This window comes from Lissotriton vulgaris, chromosome 7 (genome assembly GCF_964263255.1).
Source record: "Lissotriton vulgaris chromosome 7, aLisVul1.2, whole genome shotgun sequence".
Lineage (NCBI taxonomy): Eukaryota > Metazoa > Chordata > Amphibia > Caudata > Salamandridae > Lissotriton > Lissotriton vulgaris.
Genome location: NC_141695.1, coordinates 1,738,562,548 through 1,738,589,920, shown reverse-complemented (window position 1 = coordinate 1,738,589,920; position 27,373 = coordinate 1,738,562,548). Strand labels below are relative to the sequence as shown.

The following is a 27,373-nucleotide window of genomic DNA, read 5'->3' as shown; positions in this document are numbered from 1 at the left end:
TTCTTCCTAGACACACGTGACAGACCGTGTCAGGTCCCTTCAGAATTTATCCTTCAGCTGGCATCTTTCGCACTGAAAAAGAATTTTTTCACTTTTAATTCCGAATACTTTCTTCAGGTGAAGGGAGTAGCTATGGGGTGTCCATTTGCCCCGGAATTAGCGGTTATGTTCATGGGTCTCTACGAGCAAAAATTCATTTACAATGACAATCCCTTCAGTCACCAGATTTCGCATTACATGCGATATATAGATGATGTCTTTCTCATCTGGACTGGGAACCTTGAAACTCTCAATGTGTTTGTTGAATGGCTTAATGGACGTACAAATGATATAAAGTTTAATTGTACATCTTCCAACCAATTCATCACATTTCTGGACGTACAAGTTGTACCTCGCAATGGAAGCCTTGAAACGACTTTATTTAGGAAATCGACAGATAGAAATAAAGCATTGTTGTTCACGAGTAACCATCCGCGAAGTCTGAGACAAAATTTACCATTTGGACAATTCCTCAGGATTCGAAGGAATTGTTCATGCAAAGAGGAATATTTCGAGCATGCAAATTTACTCAAGGAGAGGCTTCTCCTAAGAGGATATACGAAGAAACTATTAAAAATGTCTCTTAAAAGAGCATGGTGGACGCCACGTGAGACATTAATGCAGAAGAAAGCTAGAGTGGAGCAAAATCGAGTGGTGTGTGTGTCAACTTTTTGCCCTGCGGCGAATCAACTTAAGAAGTTGATAAACCTAAACTGGCATTTAGTGAAAGACTTACATGAGGATTTTAGGAATCCGCCTTTGTTTGCTTTCAAAAAAGAAAAGAGCGTGGCTAATCATATCGTGAGGGCAGCCCTACCCATTGAAAAATCCCCGACTCTAAGAAGTCTATTTGGCTTTCCACAGACTAAAGGACACCATAAATGTGGAACTTGTATTTGTTGTCATGAAACCATAGAAGAGACGTTGTTCTCGTTCAATAACATCCACTGGAAGCATGAAGTTTTCACTAACTGTAAAACAAGGAATGTTGTATATGCGATTTTATGCCCCTGCCCCAAGTTATATATTGGGAAAACAACCCAAGAGGTCAGGCAACGCATTACTCAGCATAAATCCAGGCTGCGCAGAGAAGTTGAGAATGCGCCCTTAGTACATCATTGGTTGACTCAGAAACATGACAAAAAACAATTTCAAGTGGACTGTGTTGTCCAAAATTGAAAATGACCCAAGAGGGGGCGATTTGGAAACAAGATTGAACCAAAGAGAAGCACTGCTGATCATGAAATATGACACAGCGGTTAATGGATTAAATGAAATCTCTGAAATTTATAAAACCAACTCTTGAGTTTGGAAAGAGGACTTCATCTCCCATAATCCTTCTGGTACATCATCAACAGCACTACAATTCCCAACACCCCTCGGGGCGAAGCCACACCCATAAGCTACACCGCAGTGAGGCTTCAGTAACCCGCCATTGACTGCAGGGTGAGGAGCGAGGACTTCGAATAATTTCAGACTTCTAGAACCGGAGCACAATTCACGGTAAGCATAACACCTGGGCGCCAGTGAGCGCCGACATTTAGCAATTGCCCAGGCGACCACTCACGCTTGACGGTAACCCGCGATCTCCGCATTTTCTTTCCCCAGCCTTGGTGACGCCGGAACCGTACCATCGGACCGAGCGCAACCCGACTGGGAAGCACCCTTTGAACGAACACGCGCCGCATTGACGGTAAGCGCGCAGACCCGCTCTGACACAAACCAGCCTAGGCACAGTAATGAGTGAAATGCACAGTGAGATTGAGTACACCTTCTTTTTCTTTCAGCATTTTTCGCTCCCCCTCCACTTGGAATGCATCTGTCTCCTCTCGCTTTCTGTGGAGCCTTGACCCACTTGTTGAGGTAGGCTGAGGGAAACTGAACAATGGTTGAGACGTCGATCTCTTAGGTTTTGGTTAGTGACGATTGTTTTCCTCTTTCTTTGTAGTTAAATTGTGGTCCTGAAGAGAACCCTAAGAATTATAGGGTTCGAAACGCGTTGACCCGACCCGGTCCCTTGTCATTCTTTTTCCATATGGAATGTGTCAACTAATTGAAAGATTACTTTCTTCTTTTTGTCAAATTTTGAAAAAGTTTGATTAACGTGTAAAAAATCAGCAAATAAGATTGTTTTGTATTTACACAACTGTTTCATGACACTGGGACCAGTATGAATGTTGTTTTGTTATGATTGGACGGCCAAGAATGTGTTGAGTGTGAGTTTGTCTGAACTATGTACATACCAATGTTTGTTCTCTGCTTGTATATAAATGTATAATTATTTTTCATGTTTTTGTACTCCCATGCACTAAAAAGATAAAAAAGACTAATAATCACAACAGACTTTAGAAAAGAATTAAAGTAAAAGTTGCAATTCAAAAAGCAAGTGTTCATGCTATTTTTTCATGTATGCTTCAACAACGGTTGTTCTCTAAAAAATAGCTTCTCAGCATAGGCAAGTTTGTTGTTTCCTCAGTTCATTGTTGGCTCAGCCTTGCTGAGTTTTGAGTCAAAACCCTCTTTTGTTATTCAAACATTGTTACCCTCGAGCACAATTGACCCGACACCACATGACTGTGTGGAAGTCATTAATACTGTAACAAAACCCAGACAAGACTTGACAGACATTGCATTACCCGACCCAGACCTGACACTTTACGTGGATGGTTCATGTATGAGAACAAGCACAGGAGAGTTAGTGGCCGCATATGCAGTGACCACTGAAACTGAAGTCATAGAATCGCATCGTATTGACACATTGTCCGCTCAAGCAGCAGAGCTCATCGCTCTGACCCAAGCCTGCATACGAGCCAAGAACCTGAAAGTAAACATATACACAGATTCACAGTACGCATTCGGAGTTGTTGACGACTTCGGTATCCTCTGGCAAGAAAGAGGTTTTTTAACTTCTCATGGCGCCAAGATACAGCATGGTCCCCTCATTCAAGCTCTGTTAGAAGCAATACACTTACCTGCATCCATTGCTATCATAAAGTGCAAGGCACATACGAAAGTTACTGACTCCATTTCCCAGGGTAACGACCTGGCAGATCGAACAGCTAAACTCACAGCTCAGACTCAAACCGATATACCGACTGACGCGACAATGACTGAAGTATCATCACAGACACATTGTATGACAGTGAAGGATCCCACTCTAGACGTACTCGACATACAGACACATGCTACTCCAGACGAAATCAAGAAATGGACTGAACAAGGAGGGATCCAGACAGATCAGGGATGGATGACGAAGGGTAGAGCCACATGGTTCCTCCCCGACTCTATGGTCCAAGTTATCATAAATACAGCACATAGTCCAGCACACTTAGGAGAAAAAGCCATGTTAGACAGCATACAGAATCTCTGGTCCAACAAGCATTTACGTGCAGCAGCAAAACAGAAAGTGCGTACCTGCATGATCTGTTGTCAGTTCAATCCAGGCAAAGGCATTCCCGTGGAACAAGGTGGATTCCATCCTCCTGACCATCCTTTTGAAGTCCTCCAGATGGATTATATCCAGATGGACCGATGTAGAGGATTCACGTATGTCCTCGTAGTTGTATGTGCCCTTTCCAGATGGACAGAAGCGTACCCAGTCCCAGATTACACTGCCGTGACCACTGCCAAGCAGTTGGTCCGTGAATTTTTCCCGCGATACGGCTTGCCCCGTGTCGTGTACTCAGATAATGGACAGCCATTCTCGTCCGAACTCATGAAACAGGTATCACTCCTGTTAGGCTATCAATGGAAATTTCACTGTGTACGACACCCAGAAGCCGCGGGTTTAGTCGAGCGACACAATCCGACTCTGAAAACATGATTAGCAAAGGTCTGTGCAGAAAAAGGTGTAGATTGGATAGTAGCCCTGCCAGTTGCCCTCTTTTACATGCGTATGGTAGCTCATTCCAGAACCGGACTATCTCCCTATGAGGTAGTCTTCGGCAGACCTCCCAATATGTGGGGTACGCCTATGCCTCGTAAAATAACGGATGTCGACAGTAACATGCTGACAGATTACCTAGCTTCCTTGATGTCTGCACTACTATCTTGTCGTTCACAGGTCGCGGGTGCCTTCCCGGATAACACCCAAGTGAAACCGCATGAAATCGTTCCAGGGGATCTTGTCTACGTCCGCAACTTCGATCGCACAAGCCCTCTGGAGCCCAGGTGGAAGCAGCCGAAGCTGGTGTTGATGACCACGAGGACCGCGGTGAAACTGGAAGGAAGAAAAGGGTGGCTCCATTCCAGCCACATAAAACGATTTCATGGACTGTGTCCAGACACTGTTCTCAAGGACTGCCCCGTTCCAGACACTGACTCTAAACTCCCCCTGCTAGAAAAAACTCCGCAACAGGAGTACCGAGCAAAGCTAAGGTCTAGTAAGTCAGACAGCGTTTAATTGTTTAAGTCCCCCCCTGGGTGAAGCGGTTAGACAGGTTTCTGACATGTATAAGATAGACCCAAGTAGTCAGAGAGATAGGCATATCGAAAAGAGAGAACAATATTGCAAAAATCTGCATAGCAGATGCGTTGTTACGTTAATTTTCATGTTTATTCTGAGCATTACGATTATATGCATAAGCTTTATGCTACATGTTTTCTTCCCTCCTTTTGGTTCACATGTACATACTTTCTCTAATGACTCTGTAGAGCACACTTTCAGCGACCTGCCCCCTCATGAGCTGTCCTATCGATTAGCAATGCGCAACAATACCTTCATTCGTATGTTACACCATACTCACCAGACCAGCAATGCCACGAATTGCTGGGTATGTGGCCGACTCCCACCTTATCAGAAATACAAGGGAGCTCTGCCCCTCTTTCCCTTCCCGTTTACACATAATGGTTCATGTGGAGCATGGTTTGCTTTAATGTCTTCCTTAGACAGTAAGTCCAAAGTTTCCCAAGGCAATTGGATATGGGGAAACCTGAATACAGTCATGAATAAAGCATGTTTCCCAGACGCAGACGGTCTTCCCCAAAGGATAGGGACCGATCTAGAAAATGAAGTATATGAATTAGGTAACTTTTCCCTCAATCTCATGATCCTGAACGTCCAGTCCGAGACTAATTCGGACTTGTCGTTTATAACAGTTTTACCAGTGAAAGGTGAATTATGCGTTAGAAAGAATGGTTCAGTACATCTAGGACACAGTGATTGTAATACTGTGGTCGAATTCAGTGATAAAGGAAAGTCTACTTTCAAAGCCTCTCGCCATTCTTATTTTATTTGTGGTGAGACAGCTTATGTACATCTGCCCCCTGATTGGGATGGAACGTGTTATATCGCGTTCCTATTACCTCCTGTTTTTCTAGCCCCACCTGATTATCATCGAAATTCACGTCTTATGCATGTCAGACATAAAAGAGACCTTCCTCCTGTTATTGATTATTCCGAATCAGCATGGGAACAGTATAAGGATTACATCAGAGGATACTTCTGGTTCATAGGTCCTGTCCAGAACAGTAAAATAATACGCAGGTTAACAAGAACCCTTGAAGCGGTAGTGAACGAAACTACTTCTGCTTTAGGTAACCTGACCGAAGAGCAGTCTGCTATGAGACTTGTTGTTCTTCAAAATCGCCTTGTCCTTGACGTCATCCTGGCCGATAGGGGCGGGGCTTGTAGAGTGATCGGATCCAGTTGTTGCGTGTTTATTCCGTATATAAGGCCATAACAAGGCTCCACGAAATTGCTCACCTGATACACCAGAATCCAGGCACCTGGACTTGGTCCGGTTGGCTCTGGAGTGTGATATCCGCCTGGGGATGGAAAGTACTGTCATTCCTAGGAATAATACTGCTTATTCTATTCAGTTGTTGTCTCTGTCTACAATGTGGGCCAGCGATTTGCGGCTTGTGCGCCACAGCTTGTATTCCCCGTCCAAGTTCATATTCCCGTTCCCGAATGATAAAAGATGAGCAAATGATGTTATATGAACAGATAGATGGTCTCATGAGAATAGATATATCCTGAAGGGTGAAGTAGGGGCCAAGGAGGGAATGAGGTAATAGAAATTTTAGGTAACCAATGTGTCCCCCACTCGCACCCCATTCATACACACGTGTCCCATGTATGTCATGTAATTCCTTTTTTTCGTGCCTGCCAGGAAGACGCATATGCTTTTGCCTCCAACGTTAACATGTCAATTATACAGTTCCTCAAGAAAATCACGTTAATTAGGCTTCTAGGCCTATGGTGCCAACGTCTTTATATGGTACACTTTTGAGTAAAACACACGTTTTCTCCATGTTTTCTGGCTCAGCCGAGCCAGGCCCTTAATTGAGGCTCCGAGTTCTTTCTGCCTCTGAAAGCTGCAGTTTAGGTATGCATCCCTGACCTTTTCCTTACATCCTGCCCAGCGAGAAGTGCCCGGTTCGGCCTGGCCTGCCTGCCAAGACGATATTTTGCCTACAGTTATCTGCTCAGCCTCTGCGAAAACACATTCCAGTCTAGTGAAATAGGTAAACATATTCCCGGCTGCAGAGCAAAGGGCCCTGCCATCCTGTCTCCATGCAAGTAATTTACTGCACCCGTTACCATGGTAGGCCCATGGCCCCCGTACATTTCATGAAGAACCATATGCACGCACTAGCATCCAGTATTGAAAGGCCTCTGCCCGAGAGACCTTTTACTTCAGATAATACATCCTCTAAACACAAGATATCAGATATGCTATAGGTACAGGTCGTTCTGACATCTCAGACATTAGTCTCCTCTACTAGTGCTAAAGTCAAGCCCCCAGTTCTCCCCAGTTACACGTCATGCTCAGTTGCGCGCGCATGTAATGCCAAAGGTTTCTGCTGACTCTGCAAACTTTCTCCAAGCATCCACCCACTTGTGACGTTTTTTGTGACGTTTTCTCTGACATGCCCAGTGCACGCCTACGTGTACGCCTTCTTACACGCCTCCTGTTACGCACATGTGTTCTTATCTCTCTTTTTCCACCTGTTACGCCTACTGTATTCGATTCAATTACATGCTTTTACTATATATAATGTGTGATGTTAATAAAATGTTGAATGTCCCTTCCTGAACCTTAGTGGTGATGGAACCCGATGTCCCATGCCTCGAGGCATTTCATTAAAGCCCGTATGACTCAGATACCACGGACTCTGCCTCTCATTTGATTGAGCTATCCTCATTGTCATTTAATGTATAGAAAAATAGTCCGGTAATTTTATTTACCACATAATGAGGAGATGCAGAGATTGATCCCCATATTCAATGAGAGCTGTCTGTGTGAGGAGACGTACAGCTGGCTCCCTGCATTCAGTGAGAGTTGAGTGTCCAAGGAGATGCAGAGATTGATCCCTGCATTCAGTGAGAGTTGACTAAGCGAGGAAATTCTGAGATTGCTTCCTATATTCAATGAGAGTTGACTGCGTGAGGAGATGTACATCTTGCTCCCTGCATTCAGTGAGAGTTGACTGTGTGATGCACAGAATGCTCCCTGCATTCAGTGAGAGTTAACTAAGCAAAGGGATATAGAGATTGATCCCTGCTTTCAGCAAAAGTTGACTGTAATGAGATGGGCAGCATGCTCCCTGCATGTAGTGAGAGGAAACTAAGGGAGGAGATCCAGAGATTGTTCCCTGCATTCAGTGAGAGTTGAGTGTGTGAAGAGATTTACACCCTGATATCAGTGGGGGCTCTAACGCTCCATCAGAAGGTAACAGTGAGAACATTTTCAGACTGCCCCCTGCATTAAATTAGGACTTTTAGTCTTCCTCTGAGGATGAGAATGTGAGGTGAAGCACAACGCACTCCCTCAACTCACTGAGGCTTTTGTTGTCTGTGGGGGCCCTCGAAAGTTGAAAACGAGATATGATGTACAGACTGCTCTCTACACTCAGTGTGGACTTTAACACTCCCTCTGGGGTAGCAGTTGGAGGAAGTGTTCAGCCTTCTCCAATGCTTCATTTGTGCCGGTATTTGCAGGTGCTGGGCACTCACACTTACTTATGATAGCTTGGTGGTGCTATCTGTCTATTGTTGTACAGACTACATCAGTTTAACAAATAAATACATATTTAAAAAACTATTCTATAGCGTTCAGGCCACTCTTACCGCTTTGGGTGGCCTGAAATTGTCCAAACTGTCACATTAATAGGAGTGTGATGCTTAGTAGGAACTTTAGGACGGCCTTTACAGTTGGTAGTGTAAGCTGCACGACCCCTGAGCAATGCCTTGGGCCCTGGCACTTATTGATTTACAAAGTAAGCACTGGTCTGCCCTCTGCATTCAGTGAGGACATTTACACTCTTTCTGTGGGTGAGAATGTGAAGTGGCGCACTCACTACTCCCAACACTCACTGTGCGCATTCGCACTCTTTAGATAAGATTGTGATATGATGCACTGGCTGCTCTCTGCACTCGGGGGTGATAAAATTATGTACAGACTGCTTCCAGGCTCAGTGAGGGCTGTAAGACTCCAGTTGTGGGTGGCAGTGGGTTAGTGTACACACTGCTCCCAGGGCTCAGTGTGGGCTGTAAGACTCCATTTGTGGGTGGCAGTGTTTGTTAGTGTACAAGCTGCTCCCAGGGCTCAATAAGGGATGTGAGACTCCATTTATGGGTGGCAGGGTTTTTGAAACCATCACTGATCTTCTGAACTCATCACTGACTGAAGCAACTGTACCCAGTGAATGGAAACACGCTATGATCCATCCTCTTTTAAAGAAAGCCGGAGCTGACCCTAATCAGCCATCCAATTTTCGCCCTATTTCATTGCTGCCCATCTTTGCCAAAATATTAGAAAAGCACGTCCACCGTTGCCTCACTGATTTTATCACCACTCACGACTTACTACCTTCCCATCAGTCGGGATTCCGTTCAGGATTCTCCACCGAGACCACCCTGTTGGGCGTCACCGAAAACATCCGCCGTTTGGTTGATCAGGGCGAAACAGTAGCACTTGTGCTGCTTGACCTCAGCGCGGCGTTCGACACCGTGTCGCACGTGGTCCTCGCCCAGACACTCCATTCCATAGGCATCAGGGGCGCGGCTCTCGAATGGATAAAATCATTACTGAAAGACCGCACATTTCAAATTTTTTCACAAACCGCCTGTTCTGATATCATGTCATTCGAACATGGAGTACCACAGGGATCCATTCTTAGTCCGTTACTCTTTAATGTATAGATGAGCCCCTTAGCAAAAATAGTGGAGGAAACAGGACTGCTTATGTTTTGGTATGCAGACGACTCCCAGCTGCTTTTCTCTCTTACATCAGCTGACCCAAACACTTCTTCCTCGCTACATCTCGGACTCAAGTAAAATCTCAGAATGGATGAACAACATTTTTTTTAAATTGAACAGCGGTAAAACTGAGCTAATTTTGCTGGGAAAGAACAAAGGGCTATGGGGCCCTCAACATTGATCATCTGAAATGGGTACCCCCCCCCCCCACCCCTGTTACACATGCTCGCAATTCGGGCGTCATCATTGATGACTCGCTCAATTTACACAAACAAGCGGTGAAAACTTCGGCTACCTGTTTCACCATACTTAAATGGCTAAAGAAGATCTGCTGGATGCTACCTGAAAACACCAAAAAGACTGTTGTCAATGCTCTAGTAACATCAAGGCTTGACGACGGAAACGTTCTGTATCTGGGGGCAAATAAGATCACAGTCCGTAGATTACAGACAATTCAGAACGCAGCAGCAAGATTATTATGCAAAATTCCCTTTGCGGAGCCCACTACAAAATACATAAGAAAGCTCCACTGGTTAAAGGTCGAGAACCGAGTTAAATTTAAATCTCTATGCTTCATGCACCGAATTTTCACCAATAACGCCCCCAAATACCTGCAAAACCTAGTGCGCCCCTATCGTCCCACCAGATCTCTTCGGTCCTCTATGGCTAATCTTTTCGAAATTCCAAAGTTTAGATTGTCACGCATGGGTGGCAGGTCCTTTTCATTCCTTGGACCATCACTTTGGAATTCAATGCCGCTGACATTACGATCGGAGCTGAGCTATGTCAAGTTTAGGTACAAGCTGCTCCCAGGGCTCAGTGAGGGCTGTAAGACTCCATTTGTGGGTGGCAGTGTTTGTTAGTATACAAGCTGCTCCCAGGGCTCAGTGAGGGCTGTACGACTCTATTTGTGGGTGGCAGTGTTTGTTAGTATACAAGCTGCACCTAGGGCTCAGTGAGGGCTGTAAGACTCAATTCTATGGGTGGCAGTGTGTGTCAGTGTACAAGCTGCTCCCAGGGCTCAGTGAAGGCTTCAAGACTCCATTTGTGGGTGGCAGTGTTTGTTAGAGTAGAAGTTGCTCCTTTCACCCAGTGAGGGCTTTGACATGAGTGAAAGTGTGAAGTTACACAGTGCACGCTCAACTTACCTGCACCAAGCTGTAGACGTCAGGGTCCCTCTGACGTCTACATGGCATACTGGAGCGCCTTCTCCGGGATGATAATTGTTGACCCAAATCAGCAGGACGGGGCATAATTCCAGGGACGAAAGGGTAGTCTGGGTCGGGCGATTCCATTGGGTCCTTTGTTTGGTAAGGGTAACCCCCAAATAATCTAGGCCGAATCATGTTGAACACCTAAAGGAGATGAGATAATGGAACTCACTATGACAAAAATAGAACAGATGTTTTTCTGGGAAGAAAATCTGTACAGTAAAAGGTGAGTGGCCATGAATTACAGGTCCAAGACTCATTATAGGACTTATAGTGACATAATGAACAGAATGATAGAAAGATGAATGCTTTATTGAGGTCCCAAGTACAGGGAGATATGATCAAAGGCTGGTTATTAACAAGACCCCAGCAACACATGTCTTTAAAAGATCATTTTAATTTACAGGCTCCCAAATTAACATTAAAAGCCTAGAATACTGCAATATGCATTGTCTGGTACACTTCAGTGTCCAATATACAACAGCAATAGTTTTCTGTTCATTATACTAAAGTTAATCACTTCAAACTTTTGTCAATTTGTTTCTCCATTTAAAGATAGTGTTTTCCATTTTATGCTTCTATTTTAAAAGTACATATTAGGCCTGATTCACAAAAGTAATCTGAGACAACATCCTAACTTTACTGCTACTAAATGCCTTTTGTGAATACTGAAAGTCGTAAAGTTAGGATTTTGTCTCTGTTTAGTAGTATTTAAGTTAGGAATCCTAACTTTACTGCTACTAAATGCCTTTTGTGTATACCAAAAGTAGGAACGTTTTGATTTTGTCTCAGATTACTCTTGTGAATTGGGCCCATTGTCTGAACCATGTATTTTGTATAAGTTTCTCTTAGAAATCATCAAGTTGCAAAGAGCAATGTTGTCCATTGCCAGGCTGTTTGGAAAACAGTAATATACTTGACCAGGTGCAGGCCGGATTCAGACTAAACAGCAAATTTGCAACTTTGATTATCTTCATTTAGCCTTAAACACAAGTAGGCCAGCTTTGCTGACAATGCGGTTATCTTTCTGGATTTGTATGCCTTCTCCCAACCATTCCCTTTTATCAATACAGGAAAGTGAGAGGAATTTTTCCAAACTGGCTTTGAAAGATAGGACCTAAGCTGTCACCTTGGAGAATCACAGATCCCACTTTAAGGATACAAAACAAGCACCAGTTCCTTCTATCAGCCCTCTGCGGATGAGTATTAATGTTAGACCTTCAACTATGATCATTAGTTTCTTTGAGTTTGCGTTCTTCCATAGGTGGACAATACCGGCTTCATCTTTTGAGCTGAGGGCAGGGCCTCAGTTGAAACTGTCCAGGAGAGCTTTCGGTGTTCTTTAATGGACATAGCCAAATGATTGAAAGAGTAGAAGTTACGGTGCAATGCAGAGGTCCTAGGAGTTTACAGTAAAAACTACCTTTTGTCCAATCATTGGAGGACTACTATAAAACGTTTCCCTCTGCCAGCTGAGGCGATGGTGAAAGAGGTTGAGATTGTATCAACTGTAGTATGACTTTAAAGCCTCCAACTAATCAATCAACAGCTTCTTGCATTGAGGGTCCCAAAGAAACGGTTGACTGTGCAACTTATGGATTTATTGGACTATGGCAAGTCTCTATAGGTTGGTCTGCCTCAATCCCTAACCAGGATCCTGCAGACAATACAGTTTTGCAGCCAGGTTAGTTTTGGACATTGGTTAAATGAATGGACCCTGTGTCCACTCTCCCAATCTTCATTGACCGCCCTTTATGGAACATCTTTTGTTTTAAATCCATGTGCATTGCACAGAGAGCATTCTATGATCAAGGTCCCCACTTCCTGCAGTTCTGACTTCCGATGTGTGCACCTTCAGGTAATCCAAAATCTGCAGCTGCTTATTTGTCTAGCATATTTGTTGCAGCTGAGTAGATGGATGGATTTTTGTTTGCAACTCCCTTGTCACAAGGAGTCAATACAGTTATGCATAATTTAGGACACGGTTTAATATTTGGCCCAAACTTTTCATTTTGACCAGCAGTCTGTAGGGTTAGTTTGACATATTGGTGACTCGCTAGCTCCACCATAACTCTCTGGGTCACTGTTTGTGCTTAATAAAAAAATAAAAATCAATATTAATACATATTGCATAACCAATTTTTGTTTGTTTTATATACACTTTGCACAGAGTGCTGAAGGAACTCATGGAACTGACTAAACTGAATGGTGACTTTTTTATCTAATAGACTGCTGTGCTAACAGAGGAGAAGGGATGGGAGTGATGAAAGATGAAAAGGATGTCAGATTAAGGGAACGTATAAAATTATAGATGGGTAACTGAATAACAGCAATGCTTTTCCCTGAGGGATTTTGAGTGACATCATATATTCAAAAAAGTTAGGCCTTTATTGGCACTTAGAACATACTACTGTCAAAGACTTGGAAGGCCTTCAAGGTACTGACCGCAGACCAAATGAGTGACTCTTACTTGATAACAGAGGACATTCTGCTGTGATGTACAGGTGGAGTTATGGAAGCAAGCATCCTGTCTGTCTTTTGGTGCTATTCAACTATCCTGGTGGAAATTAGGGAATATATGATGGTCAATTTGGCAAATAAACCATTTACTGCCATATTACAATATAAAATAGAGACCTGGACTTCTCTTCTAGCCTGAAAACTAGTGAGAATGCATCCTTTTGTTCCTCTGAGATGTGGGATCCTCCGCAATAGCTTTCATGGGTAGAGGAATCATGACCTCCGGTGTGAGCCATTCTAAATGCAAGTGTCCCAACACCTTCAGAGGGATGGAGGTCTGCGAAGAATGGAATTCCATGGTGTTTGTTGCGGACTTCAACCCTATGCCTATAATATGCTCATGGCCTCTTTTCTGAATTCAGTATCTTTTGTTGACAGTGCCAACAGGTTGGGCTGGAGCAGCAGCATTACTCACCTTTTCACTTGTGAGCTCCTCCTTGGGTTTCATCAGTACTGTGCTCTTATCCACAGCGCGGACAGCGCATAGAGAGCCGGCAGCCGAGTGCAGGTGAAGGGAGATATCAGCCCCAGGTAATGCCTCTTCTTGAGAGAATCCCAAGGTCACCTACAAAAACCCAACACAGAAGTCAAGAGGCGTCCCTTTGCCTCCGCATAAAATAGAAATATGACAAATTAGATTCCCAATACCCTTAAGTATGGTCGATCAACCTGCGTATTTTCCAACTGTTATTTAAGCATAATATTTATAATAACAACTATTTCAATATGTATGCCCCAATGCTGCTGTTTAGGTCTTCCAAAAATAATGAAAAAGGTAGTACTGTCAACCAAGTTCATACTACCGCTGAGATACCTTGATCTTTCATTGGGATTGAAGGGTTGAGCATCATGGAAAGGGCATTTTTTCCATTGACCATCCAGGCCCAATTCAATCCTACTGTTTCTTCCTTGACCACTAACTTTAGAGCCTATTTCCCTTTCCTCTACCTCCCATCCTTTCTAAGCAGGTCTCAGTAGTCTTCTGTGGCTTTTGCATGGCAATGATTGGCCTTAAAATTGTCCTATGCTCCCAGCAAGACATTTTTCCTGGTACCTCTAAGGATGTCTTTATGCAAGCGCCCCAACAAAGGCTGAAATAAACTACGTTTGACTGCCTGGCTGACCTTATAAGGTCTTGTTGGCCAGGGAAAGACTTTGGGCCTCTCCTGCGCCAGACACCAACCCAGGACTCCTTTGTGCGTATCCGATCCCAAAAACTCCAAAGAATATGTACGCGTAGACTTGGCCACACACCTACTGCTTTAACAACTAAGGACAAGAGCATCAGTTTCACAATTGAGCAAAGGCTGCTTAACTGGGGGTGAACCTGAAGCATTGATATGCCAACATCAGCTGTCCTCATTGTTTACTGTGGTCTGAAGCCAAGTCAATAAGCAACCATGGAAACTTTTAAAATTGACCGATTCTCAATGTGATGCGCTGGCAAAGTACAGGCAACTGAGAAAGTAACACTGTAGGATGTGGTCAACAGTGGAGGTATGTTCGCCAGGACTCATGAAAAGGCAGTTGTCACTAGCCTCCCAGACAGGCAGCAGATCCAGATCCCATACCTTAGGCCTCTATAAGAGAATCATCCTTCAACAGTCATCAAATAACCTCTCCATGTGCAATTTGTGAAAACCACAAAAAGGAATGGGTTTTGAAACACCTCACCTAAAGAACCCTGCCCATACCTTTGCAGGTGTCTGATCCTAGCCAACCTTTTAAATTAGAGTGTCTGCATGGATTTGGAAAGCTGTCTGGATGCTGTGCCTTTATTGCCAGGGTCCTCCACCCCCCTTATTGTCATGAACACTGCCGGAGTTTGTGAGTGGTCAGTTGCCACTCTGGTGGCAAGGAACTGCCTTCTGTGTGCTTGCATCTGATAGAGCTGCTCTACCGAAACATGGATCAGGAATCACCACTCCTGCACAAAGGTCTTCTCCAAAAGAGGCATAGGATGAGTCTTCACTGCCTCACTAGAATTGTCCGGAAAGAAGGAATGGTGCTGGGGCTAGAGTGCATTCATGGACATGGGAGCTAATGATACCTTTGGAAGCTGCCAATGTCTTGTACTGACATGCCCAAATAGCAATGCCTGGATACCTGGTACTGTGGGAACTGGCAATATCTCTTCCAGATCTGAAACTGCCAACCTCTTTTTCTTTTGGTGCTTGCGGATACTGGTAATACTTGTTAGCAGGCACATGAAAATGGGCATTCTTGTTAATGGGTGCCTAGTATTGACCATAACTGTTCTTGGTGAAATTGTCAGTAGCTATCACAAGGCTCTTAAAATCTTATCATCCAAAATACGATTGCATGTGGTAAGTGCAATACTGCAATTCTGGGCACACAGAACTTCCCACAACCGAGATTGAGCAAATTAGGTGTTAATATCCAACACTGAGCCTGTGGAAATTATTGCTTGAGATTTGCCTGACTGAGAATGTTGTCTAAAAAGAAGATTTCACTGGAATAATGTAGGCCTTCTTCTTTAAACCCTGGTGATTCGACTAATGTTGCTTGCCCTGTAGTGTTGCAGCACGGGGCCTGTTGAAAGCAAGGAAATGCAAAAGAAATGCATCCGATTACTGTTGTTTGGGTAGTAAAATATAACAATTAGGGTAAAGTGGGCCATTCAGGCCTCTGAGTCCTTCAGCCTTATGCACCACTGAGAGTTGATCCCACCCACCCAGTGTGCCAAGGTATGTGTTAGTTAATCAGAATATCTCATCCATTTCAAGGGAGTTTGCAAAGGTTTGCCTTGCATTATCCCAACTTGTATCTGGTTTGCATGTAAAATAGAAATGTCTCTTAGCACACTGCAAGAGAAGATGCAGAAATTGGTGCTCTGCCATAGCCATGAGCAGGGGACCCCCATTGGGGGCATGGGGTGTTCTGATCTCACCAGGGTAATTCAGACAGCAGAAAATTCCCCAACAATACCCAAACTACACCCCTGTTCCCTCTGCATGGACTGCCAGGCAAAGAAAGGGACGCACTGCAAGGGCTTGCTATTTGAGAGGGGTACAGGCTAGCCAGGCATCTTCGGAGACTTCAGTTTATTGCCATCTTCATGTGGCAAAGAAAGGAAGAGAGGACTGTGTAACCAACCAGCTGTTGTGGTGCTGGTTTTACTTGTGTTGTGGTTGGAGGTTCGCCCTGTTGTGGTGCTGGTTTTACTTGTGTTGTGGTTGGAGATTTGCCTTGTTGTGGTGCTGGTTTTACCTGTGCTTTGGGTTAACCCTGTTGTGGTGCTGATTTTATGTGTTTTGTGGTTGGAGGTTTGCCATGTTATGGTGCTGGTTTTACTTGTATTGTCGTTGTAGGTTTGTCCTCTTGTGGTGCTGGTTTTCCTTGTGTTGTGAGTGGAGGTTTGCCCTGTTGTTGGCCTGATTTAATTCTGTTGTGGGTGGAGGTCCACCCTGTTGAGGTACTGGTTTTACTTGTGTTGTGGTTGGAGATTTGCCTTGTTTTGGTGCTGGTTTTAGTTGTGCTGTGGGTGTGGGTTAACCCTGTTGTGGTGCTGGTTTTATGCGTTTTGTGGGTGGAGGCTTGCCCTGTTGTGGTGCTGGTTTTACTTGTGTTGTGGGTGGAAGTTTGCCCCGCTGTGGTGCTGGTTTTACTTCTGTTGTGGGGCAGGTGTGCCTTGTTGGGCTGATTTTACTTGTGTTGTGGGTGGAGGTTTGCCATGTTGAGGTACTGGTTTTTCTTGTGTTGTGGGTGGATGTCTGGCTTTCTGAAATTGAAGAGTAACTAAGGGCATCATTTACTGTTTGGCGGACAGGACTCTATTACAAACATGATCGATATCACTTCCACCTTATTACAAGTGTACTACATGCCTAATTACAAGACTACTACATCCAAATGCACTTGTGATAAGACGGAAGGGATATCAGCCAGTCTAAATCAGGAATCAAGTGATTGTTCTATTTGCCTATTTACCAAAAAAAAAATGCTTGGGAGTGGATGGTTTGGGAAGCGATGTGCTCCAGCTCAGAGTGCACCACTTTGTGTTCCACTTTGAAGCTGTTAGGCCAAAGGCTGACAATGATGGGCACAAACTTGTTTTGCTTCCATTTGTCTTTCTTTTGATACTAAGTAGAAAATAACCTAATTGTAGTACTCAGTCAGCATTGCCCCAATAATAATGACTATTTGCACAAATAAAGGAACAGGAAAAATATTTAATTAAGGCAACAGATTGAGGCCTTGAATTAATTGCTTGCTGACAATATTTGTGCATGATCCGAATGCCATAAGTTCAATTAGTGGAAGGACTGACTCACCTTCGTACTTGTCCATGTGGATTAATGGAGTATCCCTGAATTGAACCATAATGAAACCTGTTATGGCATGTGTATCATAATGGAATTACTACTTTTAACATCACCTGTGTTGAAGTAGTCCCTAATGCTTTGCAAAGCAAGCATTCTATTGGAAGCGGAAGGATTAATTTAAGTAGCCAAAGCATCATGTGAACGAGACATACTCCAATTGGCTGAGCCGATACATGATATGACAATCCTTGCTAATAGAGGCTAATCCAAAAAACAATGGAGGTACCAAAGCCCATGGTATGCATACTAAAATATAGTGAGTCTCTTTGAGAAGTGTGCTGTAAAAGATAGACCTAAAATATCTTAGACACTGATGTAAGTGAGGATAGAGTTAAGAATAACAGACCTCGGGTGAGACTGCATCTACAAGTGCTTTGACCACACAAACCCCCCTTCCCCCCCCCTCTCCCCACACCACCCTTTTGGAAAGGCTATAAGTTACATCACAAAGAAGGTAGACTGTGTAGATCACCTCCTCTCATTACCCATCAACTCAATTTTTTTCAAAGTTTCTGTTTCGATAAGATGATTTTTGGCGAGGTTTTGTAAAGTGTGGTTAACATATCTACTAAATTAGCAACATTTTAAAGTTGTGTAACATTTATTGTGTGGTGTAGGAAAGGCACGGAGTGCTCACCTCATTCTTGAAGCACTTCACTACGTTGAGATTAGTTGTGGCAGCAGCGACCTCGCCGTCCTCAAAGATGGTGAAGACCAACACCTTGGCCAACGGTGCGAACTCTGTGCTTATAGGAAGTTCAATGGAGAAGGTGCCCTTAAGAACTGCGATGAGGAGTGAGAAGATAAAAGAGAAGGGGGTGGTTAGATGGTCATCTTCAGTCAAGGGATAATCATAAGAGACAATGGACTATGCACAAAGTAAAGAGGAGAAGTGCATAGATCGGTTCAATAAGGAGCTTTCTATCGCTGTCCAGTCAGGACGCAGTGGGGTCAGAGCAGGAAGGGAGCTGTGTAGAGCTCACAACAGTGAACAGAGTAAAAGGCAAAAATACCTACCATGCTCTTTGTCAACTGCTATCTTCTTATTTCCTTCGTGAATGATTCCTCCTTTGGATGAAACCTGGGGGAGGGATTGAACTAGTCAGCATCGGTGTTCTGGTAGCGAGAGCCATGATACAGGTTACTGATGACCCCAGGACTATGCTTCCAGGCCCAGATGAACCCTGAAGACACTTGACTGAGGTGGCCTAGTATCACCAGATGATCAGACACATGCACGTATGTCCATTACCCAACTCACACAAGGTCTCATGACTGACTATTCAAGCTGTCATTTGTGAGGTTTAAAGGATAAACAGGTGGTCCTTACCAGACCTGCAACCATCTCAGACACTCATACACTACAAGCCCTCATGTGCACCTTGCATTATGGGGCCAATTGACATCTAGTGGATATTAGGAGTGTTGAATTGGATGGAGGGAGGAGACAATGCAGCAGCAGTTTGAGCTTAGATCTTGCATGAACCACATAGCAATTAAGATAGCAATGTCGTTTAGTGGCTAGTCAGGGTATGACGTTAGTTAAGGACCTTTGGGAGAAGACAAGAACTGAAGCAACAGTGAAGCCTAGTAATCTGTGTGCCACTGGCTGTGTTACTAGATATAGAATCAGACTTTAGCTCCCACACCTCACAGAAAGACAGGGAATTATGTGGGCTACCAGCATTACAGCTTATATTTTCAGCTTTGTGGATCCTATTCATTTATAAAACCACAATCTCCCTGTGTCAGCCTCATCTCTCAATTCAACCCCATTTCATCAAATATATTTCCCAGGACATTACCAGGTAGAACAGGTCCATGTGTTCTGCATGCTCATGCAGCTCGTTTCGCTGGATGATGTAGTCCACTTGCAAGTCCTGTGTGTGACCGCAGGGCAGCTGTCCCCGTGCAGAGTGTATCTTCAGGAAGCTCTTACTCTTAGAATAGAAGGGTTTCAGCCGTAGGTAGGCATCCTGATAGCGGGGCAACACTTTTCCATACTCCCAAGGTTGCGGCTCCAGCTTGAAGCTCCCCTACATAGAACAGAAGAAGAAAAATATTTAGATACTTAACATCTCTGCACTTTGTGAATATGTAGGAACTACCAGTGATGCACTTCAGTGGGCGGCACTATGTATTACACTGCTGGGACTTCCAAGGCCTTGTAACAGATGCAATGGAAGATGCAGTTTCCTACATCTGCAAAGCAGGGACAGGCTCTCCTGCCTGGTCCGATGTGCAACATCTCCAATTTAAACCTGTGAAAGCATTGACACATATTTTAGTCCTCTGCCAAACCTATAGATACCTGTTATAAGTGCACCAAGCTACTCAATGTCCACTAGGTGGTGATACTGTGCACAGAGACCAGGGGTTCCGCAAAAGTGTACAGGGCTCAATGTGAAACCCAAAGTGCTCTATTAGTGGAAGTGTGGGTGAGCAGCCTGAGGCCTAACGCAGAGGAGTGTAAGACATTTATTGCACAACAATGATCAATAATGGACACACCACTGAAGGAGATTCAGATCAATTTTAGAAAAATATACTTTGTTTGTATTTCATTTTAAGACCACGATCTTTGTGATTAGGTAAGTATGTTTTTAATTAAAAAATAATTTTCACTTCCAAAAATCGACCCTTCGAAACTTTTCAACACAGTCCAATGTTATCCTATGGAGAAAACAATATATTGAGGTCAAACAGGTAAGTATCAAACTTACAGTCCCAGGTTGCTGAGGTCAAAATCGGAGTTCAACCCAATGCTTTCCAATGGAGACAGGGATGCCTAGAGCCACACTGCTTGCAGGTAAGTAGATTGGTTGCAAGGGCCAAGCTTTGGGGGTTGGATTAAGCACGGGGCCACAAAGCAGCACCAAACATGCAGCACAAGTGGCACAGGGGCGGCCGGGTGCAGGGTGCCAATTCGACGTCAGAGGCTAATGCTTTTCAATAGGGATTCTTCTTTCGACAAGAGGCTGCAGGTGTGGCACCGTTAGTCACAAGAGGGAGATCAACGACAGCAGAGGTAATTTGGGGTGTAGAGTGCACCATCGGTTCATCTCACCAAGGCCCAGGGGCTTTGGAAGCAGGGGTGCCTTTCGACTTTGGAGCCTTCTTACCGGAGCCGGTCGCAGTTGGTAGGAGCCTCTGAATTCACAATGCAGGTACCTTTGTGGAGGGAAGGAGAGGTCAGACAACACTGGATACGAGGTCAGGATCGCCAAGAGACTTCATTGCACAGGTGAACCACTCATACTCAGGTCGTGGGCATCAGATGCAGAGTGAGTAGGAGACGCAGATCCACCTGGATCCGGAGTACTTGGAGTAGGTTTCTTCAGCACAGGCCCGCTGTGCATGGAAGATTGGAGTCTTTTTCGAAGGCAGCAGACCTCCCAGGGATTTCAGATGTTGCTGGTTGCAAGACTGGTTGTAAGATCACAGAAGCTGGAAACAGGCCATCCTCTGTCTTCTCTGCAGGGTCGTCTTATTTTTCTAAGCCCAGGCGGGTAACTACGCTTCGCCAGAGGAGGTTGCGAGTTTTGCCTACTCCCCGTTCCATTGCAAAAGCGGAGTTCAGGCAAAACTATGACTCCATACAGAGCATAGTTAGCCAGCCCCTCCACCCTCCCAAAGTATTTAAAAGTAATTAGAAAGGCACTGACCTGCCCCGTGGCTGCCGCCTCCTTGACATGGCCGTTCTACCTCCTCCTCGCCGTCCATCTTCACTGATAAGTTGTTAACCCCTACATTGTTCGTCTTGCGAGTGCGCATGCACACATGCAAGACGTACAACATAGGGGTTATTAGTGAAGAAGGACAGCAAGGAGGAGGTGGGAGAGTGGCATGTGGAAGAGGCAGCCACAGGGTAAGTAAGTGCCTTTTTATTTACTTTGGGAGGGGGGATGGCGCGGAGCGAAGTTCCATGGAGTTTCTTTCCAACTCTGTTGAACTTCGTGTAGAAGCACTACGCCTGCTCCTCCCAGGGTTACTTTTTTCTTAGGTTGTCACAGATCTAGTTTCTAGGTTTGAGGGAGCCACTTAAATGTAGTATTTAGGAGGAGTTTTAGAGCAGTAGCAGGCCGGGCCAATGGGCACCTTATCTGTGGTGACAATACCCTCTATTATGCCACCCTCCTCTGGGAGGGAGGCAAAACTCTAGTACTGATTGGAGGGGTCTCCCCATCTTTAAAATAAAGGGGTTTGAAAGTTGGGTTTTTCCCCACCTGAGGGGTGGGATTGGCAGTGGTGGGCACACCTTTGTTCTTTTGAACCTTTCCTGCTAATTGTTCCACCCAAAGTGGAGGTGTAAGCCAGGGACTGCCATCTGCTGCTAGCAGCAGATGAGGAGAGTCATATTACAAAGGTGGCAGGCCTTTGAAGCTTCTGCACTGGCCCATCCTGGGGGAGGAGATACAACACCTCTGCCAAGGATGTGCATAGTTTCTGGTTCCAGAGAGCAGGAGCTTTATACCCAAGGGTGCAGAAATATATCCGTTGGTGGCTGGCTGCCTACAGCCAGTCAGAGACCACACCAGAGCTGGTAGGGTTGGAGGGGCACCTCTGAGGCACTCAAGTTGTTGAGCTCTTAGCCAATGTACTCTACGGCTTCCCTGGAACATTCAATATTAGGAAAATGGGCCTCAATAGTGTAAGGGCATATCTGCTCATGCAGATATGCCTTCACCTGTGGTATAGTGCACCCTGCCTTAAAGCTGTGAGGCCTGCTAGAGTGGTGACTTACCTATGCCTGTAGGCAGTGCTGGTTGGCAAGGCACCCAGACAGGGTGCCATGTTGACTTTGTCGTTTTCTCCCTCACAGGTGCATGCAAGCTGCAAGGCAGTGGCAGAGCCCAGGGAGGGGGATCCCAGTGGACCCTCTTCAGCTCCCAGGCACTAGGTACCCAGGGTACCATTTACTAGGGACTTACAGAGGGTAGAAGTACCAATTGGGAGTTTGTTTTAGGGAAAAAGCACTGGCACAAGGGACCTGATTGGCAGGAGCCCTGTGCACTTCATTTGAAACCACATCAAAACCAGGCACACCCGGGGGCCTAACCATGCAAAAGAGGCACTTTCTCCCAAATGTCATTTTGAAAGCAGAGATTCGGAAGCATCTCACTCAGCACAAGCACTTTATTGCCTTAAAAGAAATAACTAGCCTCAAAGCTTTTACTATCACTCCTGAATTTCCTAACAGTGGCTCTAACACTGTACAGAATTATGTTCAATACAAGACAGACCTGTTTTGGAGGTGGACCCCTAATCTTGAAATATAATATAGTATAATATGTTATAACATAAAAATGTACATATAGCTTCTCATGAGCAGTGGTGTCCTATCTTCATCTTTAGAGATCCTCTGGTTTGGAACCCTCTCAACCATGAAGTCCTCAAACGCTTCTTTTTGTGAGGGTGTCTCCTGTGGGTTGTGAGTAGCATCAAAGGAGTGAGGGTAATGCTTCAATAATATGAGGCATGGAGTTCGGTAATGGTATAATCGATAACCGTCAGGGAAACGAATCAGCATGACGACAAGGCACCGTTAGTGGCATTTGTTTGCTGCAAACTGCTTGCATATTAATGACCCACAATACTTTGATGCTACTCACAACTCAGAAACAGACATGGTCTCTTTAAAAAAGACCTCCACGGCTAATTACAGCCTTACTGAAGGTCACGGTCAAATACATGACACCATGCCTCAAAGTGGTTCCTGAAGCACTGCTTCATCCTTGGACACTACTCACAACGAAGACTTGGACTTACAGTAATCCCCGTTACTGTAAATAACAACTGAAGCCATGCTGTGGCTTTTGTATAAAGGGAATTACGTATCCTTGCCATCATTGAGAAGTACCCAGAAAATTATTAATAAGGACTTCTACTATTCGGGCACCCTCATTGGGTTGCTCGTCCCCAGATTCTCTGTCCTGAAGATAACCCATACCCTGAGAGGGTTGAAACGTTGTTGACTATTAAAAATGGAGAGCCCCAACAAACCATATAGTTGTCCTTGTAGAATTGATTGTATTACATCTCCAATTGGCTCCTCTTTTATTTACCAATAACCACCGCCACAAGTTTTCCAATAGCACCACATATATTTCACTGGTTTTGTTATGGTCATTTCACTGGGGTTCACAATTCACTTTGAAATGTGAAAATGTATAAAATATAAATACACAGACAGTAAATATTTTATGCCATTTTGTATGTGAAATACTGCTTTGCAAAACAAATAATACTCACTTCGGCTGAAGTGACTACAAAACATTTTGGGGCATATTACCAAGGAGGGCGATAGGCGAATATCCCCACGGTAGCGCCCGTTTTCAGACGCTAAGTGGCGATAATTCTATTGCCCTATTAACAAGCTGTCGCTAACATCAGTTAGCGACAGCTTGTAGGTGATAGCGAGCGGTTTGGGGCTCGCTTTGCATGTCAGCGATATTTAATCGCTAATGACATGCAAAGTGGGCGTACCCAACCCGTTAGCGACTGTCAGCAGTCGCTAACGTCGCTATCGCCTATTAGCAAGGCAGGCGTAGCGATGGAAATATTCACGCTAAGCGCGAATATCTCCAAATACTAACACCTAACCAGACCAGTTCTTAGCCATGTTATCCAATGAGAGGTGGATAACATGGCTAAGAGCATTTTGTCGCTAATGCGTCAATATCGCTGTATTCTCAGCGATATTCACGCATTTCGCTGCTATCACCTTGATTTTTATCGCTTTTGAGATAAACCTTGCTAATAGCAAGTTATCTCACCGATAAAAAACGGTGTTGCACGGCGATAAAAATATTGCCGCTAACCCTACTTAGCGATAAATATCGCTATTTGTTGGTAATATGCCCCTTTGTTCTGTGGGCCTTTATCGTAAAACTTTGTGAAAATGTTGGTATGCCTTATTGAGTTAAGGTTTCATTCTGTTCTGTTTGAGTCAAGCAGGACATACTAATTGCTGCAAAATTTATAATTATGAAAAATTAGTTCCTTGTGAACATTGTTTCTGCTTATTAGCAATACCAGGTTCGCAAGGACATATGGATTGCTCTTTTTTCTTTGTGAGAAATACAAATGCTTAACAACATTGCAAAACACAACATTAGTACAACTTGCTCCAAACTGCTAATCAAATCAGCCATAGATAGCTACTGCTCTCCATTCATCCAAATTACCTTTGATATCCGTTTTGCTGTACCTGCAACTTTAATTGATTAGGGGGAATTCATTTGATATTGGGGACTCACGTATAGGAGTCTGACTGATGAAAATAATCTGTCATCAATTATTGTGTCATGAGAGAGAAGAAACTGCATTAGAAGCATTTTAAATTGTTTGTTGCATATAAGGCTTGCAAAATGCATTCAAGGAAAATGTGTATGACTATAGCACAGCTACAGCAATATACAACATGTCATTGTGTTGGTAAACATCACTGGTAAAGATGATACAATGTGGAGAGTAGAAAAGACTGTCAGTACTTTTTTTTTTTACTTTGCAACCATGGCAATGGGTGCTGGTGCAGAGTTTTGAAAAATCATGCTTTTATTGGAAAATTAAACGCCTTTCCTAGAAATAAGTTTTGCGAAGATGAGGAACTTTTAACGCGATGAATTTGGAAAGGTAATTACCTTCACAAAATTTTGCTTGTGCCTATTTAATTACACACCACTAAGTAAGACAAAGTTAGTGACACACCTAATTTTTGTAGTTCTTCCGGTTTACAGTTATGGCAAAAAGTGGAACTCCGCTTGAGAAGTACCACATGCCAAATCTACAATTTTGGAAGGCAATATATATCTTAAAAAGTTTAAATCAAATACCAATAAAAGTTGTGCACCTGCCAATGACAGAAAGCAGCCCTACATTTCTGCAACTTTTTGTTTGCTCATTGGGTGAATATTACTAAAACTGTGTGCAGTATCGTTTAGACCAAGGTCCTTCACTTTTCAAAATTATGAATGTATCCGTGTCTCTTGCGGGCTTGAAATGAGATTTAAAGTTATCTCTGACAAAATTATATTTTGTGTTACATTGCGAGGACATTTCTGTAAAGGTGTCAAAGTTATAGATATAGCTTACTTTTATTAGTGTAGGGAATACAAACAAACAATCAGGATGTCTTCCTCACACATAGTCACTTTTATAGCACTTCAACTTGATCTTATGCAGAGAAAATGAACACAGTGACCTCTAATGTTAAAAGGAAAAGAGACGGTGTGGCAAGTTTGTTCCCAGTACGAAGTAGCATGTTTTTGGAGACAAAAACAAAGTCAGAAGGAGTTGGTTAGAGTTAATTAAATGTTTTAGACATGATGCTGATTTTCTAACTCCCAAGTAACTGTTATCAAACATATCTATGTTTTTTAAATTCTAAAAATCTTGTAAGAAATTTGCAAAACAAGTTTTTATTTAAAAATATATACATTCTTGAGGGAAATACCAAAGACTGTTGATTGTCTATGTATTTGTCAACCAAATGCAAGGGAAATGATTTTCCTAACATCGTGAAGTTCTTTTCTCGACTTTTAGGGGGGATTGAAATTTGCCAGAGGCTGCAGTTCATGATCTCCTAACCTCTGGGTTCTCTCGCCATTGTCACTAAGGAGCAAGTTTGTTGGGGACTGGCCACCTCAAAATGTGTGAACTCATTCTATGGGTGACTCAACAGGACCAATCAGAGGTATTTAGAGAAGCTAACTCACACTCAAGTTGACTGAGAAGTACCAATTGAAGATATTCTGGGAGAAGAACTTTCCCTCAGGTTGACTGAGAAGGACCAATCAGAGGAATTCAGGGAAAGAATAACTCACCCAAAGGTTGGCTGAGAAAAAACAATTGAAGGTATTCAGGGAAAACCATTTACCCAACAGTTGACTTGGAAGGACTAACTGGAGGTATTCGGGGAAAAGAATGCACCCTCTGATTGACTGAAATGGAGCAATCAAAGGTATTCATTGAGAAGTACTTACCCTCCGGTTGACTGATGAGGTCCAATCGGAGGTATTCAGGGAAAAGAACACCCTTCCGGAATCATCGGTCTCATATGATTGGTTCAGTCGCTGCATACCCCACTCACTAAACAGGTAGATGGTCTGACCTTTCATTGGGGTGCCATCAGCACTGGCTAGCTTCATCTGCAACAAGAGAAGAGACGAGAGAATAGAAAGTGGCTTTAAGAGAAGGGTCAAAGGGAGAAAGGTGGGACTGAGGAATAGAGAATTGTTAGACGGTAGAACTGGCAGGCAAGAAAGGAGGAAATAATTTAGGTCCAGGAGATGAGGAGAGACTGTCAGAGAAGGAAAGACAATGTAGGTAGGAAGCTGAAGAAAGTGAGCTGTGAGACAGGATTGAAACACAGGTGAGAGGATAACAAAGGAGGTATTTGAGGGCAGAGGGATGGTACCACGTTTGAGAGGATAAAGGAAGGAGATTAAAAAAAGGACAGCACAGAGGGAGAGAACAGCAGAGTGATAAATGAGACAAAGAAAAAGGTATTTGAGAGGACAAGAGAGGCATTGATGGAGGATGCATGGGAAGGGGGGATGAGGAGAGAAGACATTATTATTATTATTATTATATTATTATGTTCTTATATAGCGCCAGATTCGACCCCCGAAGGGGTATCTCCGCGCTTGCCTTGGGAACCCGTCCTGGCTTTTCCCTGTGAGATAGCCCCTACAGGGCATCCCTAAGGAGAAAGCCAGGCATCCCGCCGCGGGGGGCCGTTGTGGAGATTAAGCAAGCTTAATGCCCAGAGTTGCAGAGTGTGAACCCATGATTAGGTCAGGCACCGAAGCGAGAATTATCGAGTCCATGGACATTTGAGCTCAAGACCCTGCCGCGTTGGGAATTGAACCCTGGTCCTGGGTCTGACCTCTGCTTCAGGGTCTGCCTGCTCTAACCAGTGAGCCACACTTCTCCACATTAGATGTGTGAGAGAGAAATGTGTCCGGTGATAGAGAGTCTAAAGATATGAACAGAAGTGAGAAGAAGAAAACATTTTTTTCTATTAAAGGTGTCAGTGACTATCTGAAATT

At 44.0% G+C, this 27,373-nt stretch overlaps 1 protein-coding gene across 1 annotated transcript in view; it reads right to left on the bottom strand.

The window, feature by feature from the left end:
• Positions 1-27,373, bottom strand: part of LOC147706528 (alpha-2-macroglobulin-like protein 1) — a 268,374-nt gene that overhangs the window by 168,747 nt on the left and 72,254 nt on the right. The window contains exons 11-16 of the mRNA XM_086932997.1: positions 26,306-26,470; positions 19,127-19,357; positions 18,339-18,402; positions 17,959-18,104; positions 13,391-13,540; positions 10,393-10,599 (exon numbers count right to left, since the gene is read on the bottom strand). Coding sequence (XP_086789123.1) covers positions 10,393-10,599; positions 13,391-13,540; positions 17,959-18,104; positions 18,339-18,402; positions 19,127-19,357; positions 26,306-26,470 — 963 coding nt within the window. The remainder of the gene's footprint in view (positions 1-10,392; positions 10,600-13,390; positions 13,541-17,958; positions 18,105-18,338; positions 18,403-19,126; positions 19,358-26,305; positions 26,471-27,373) is intronic.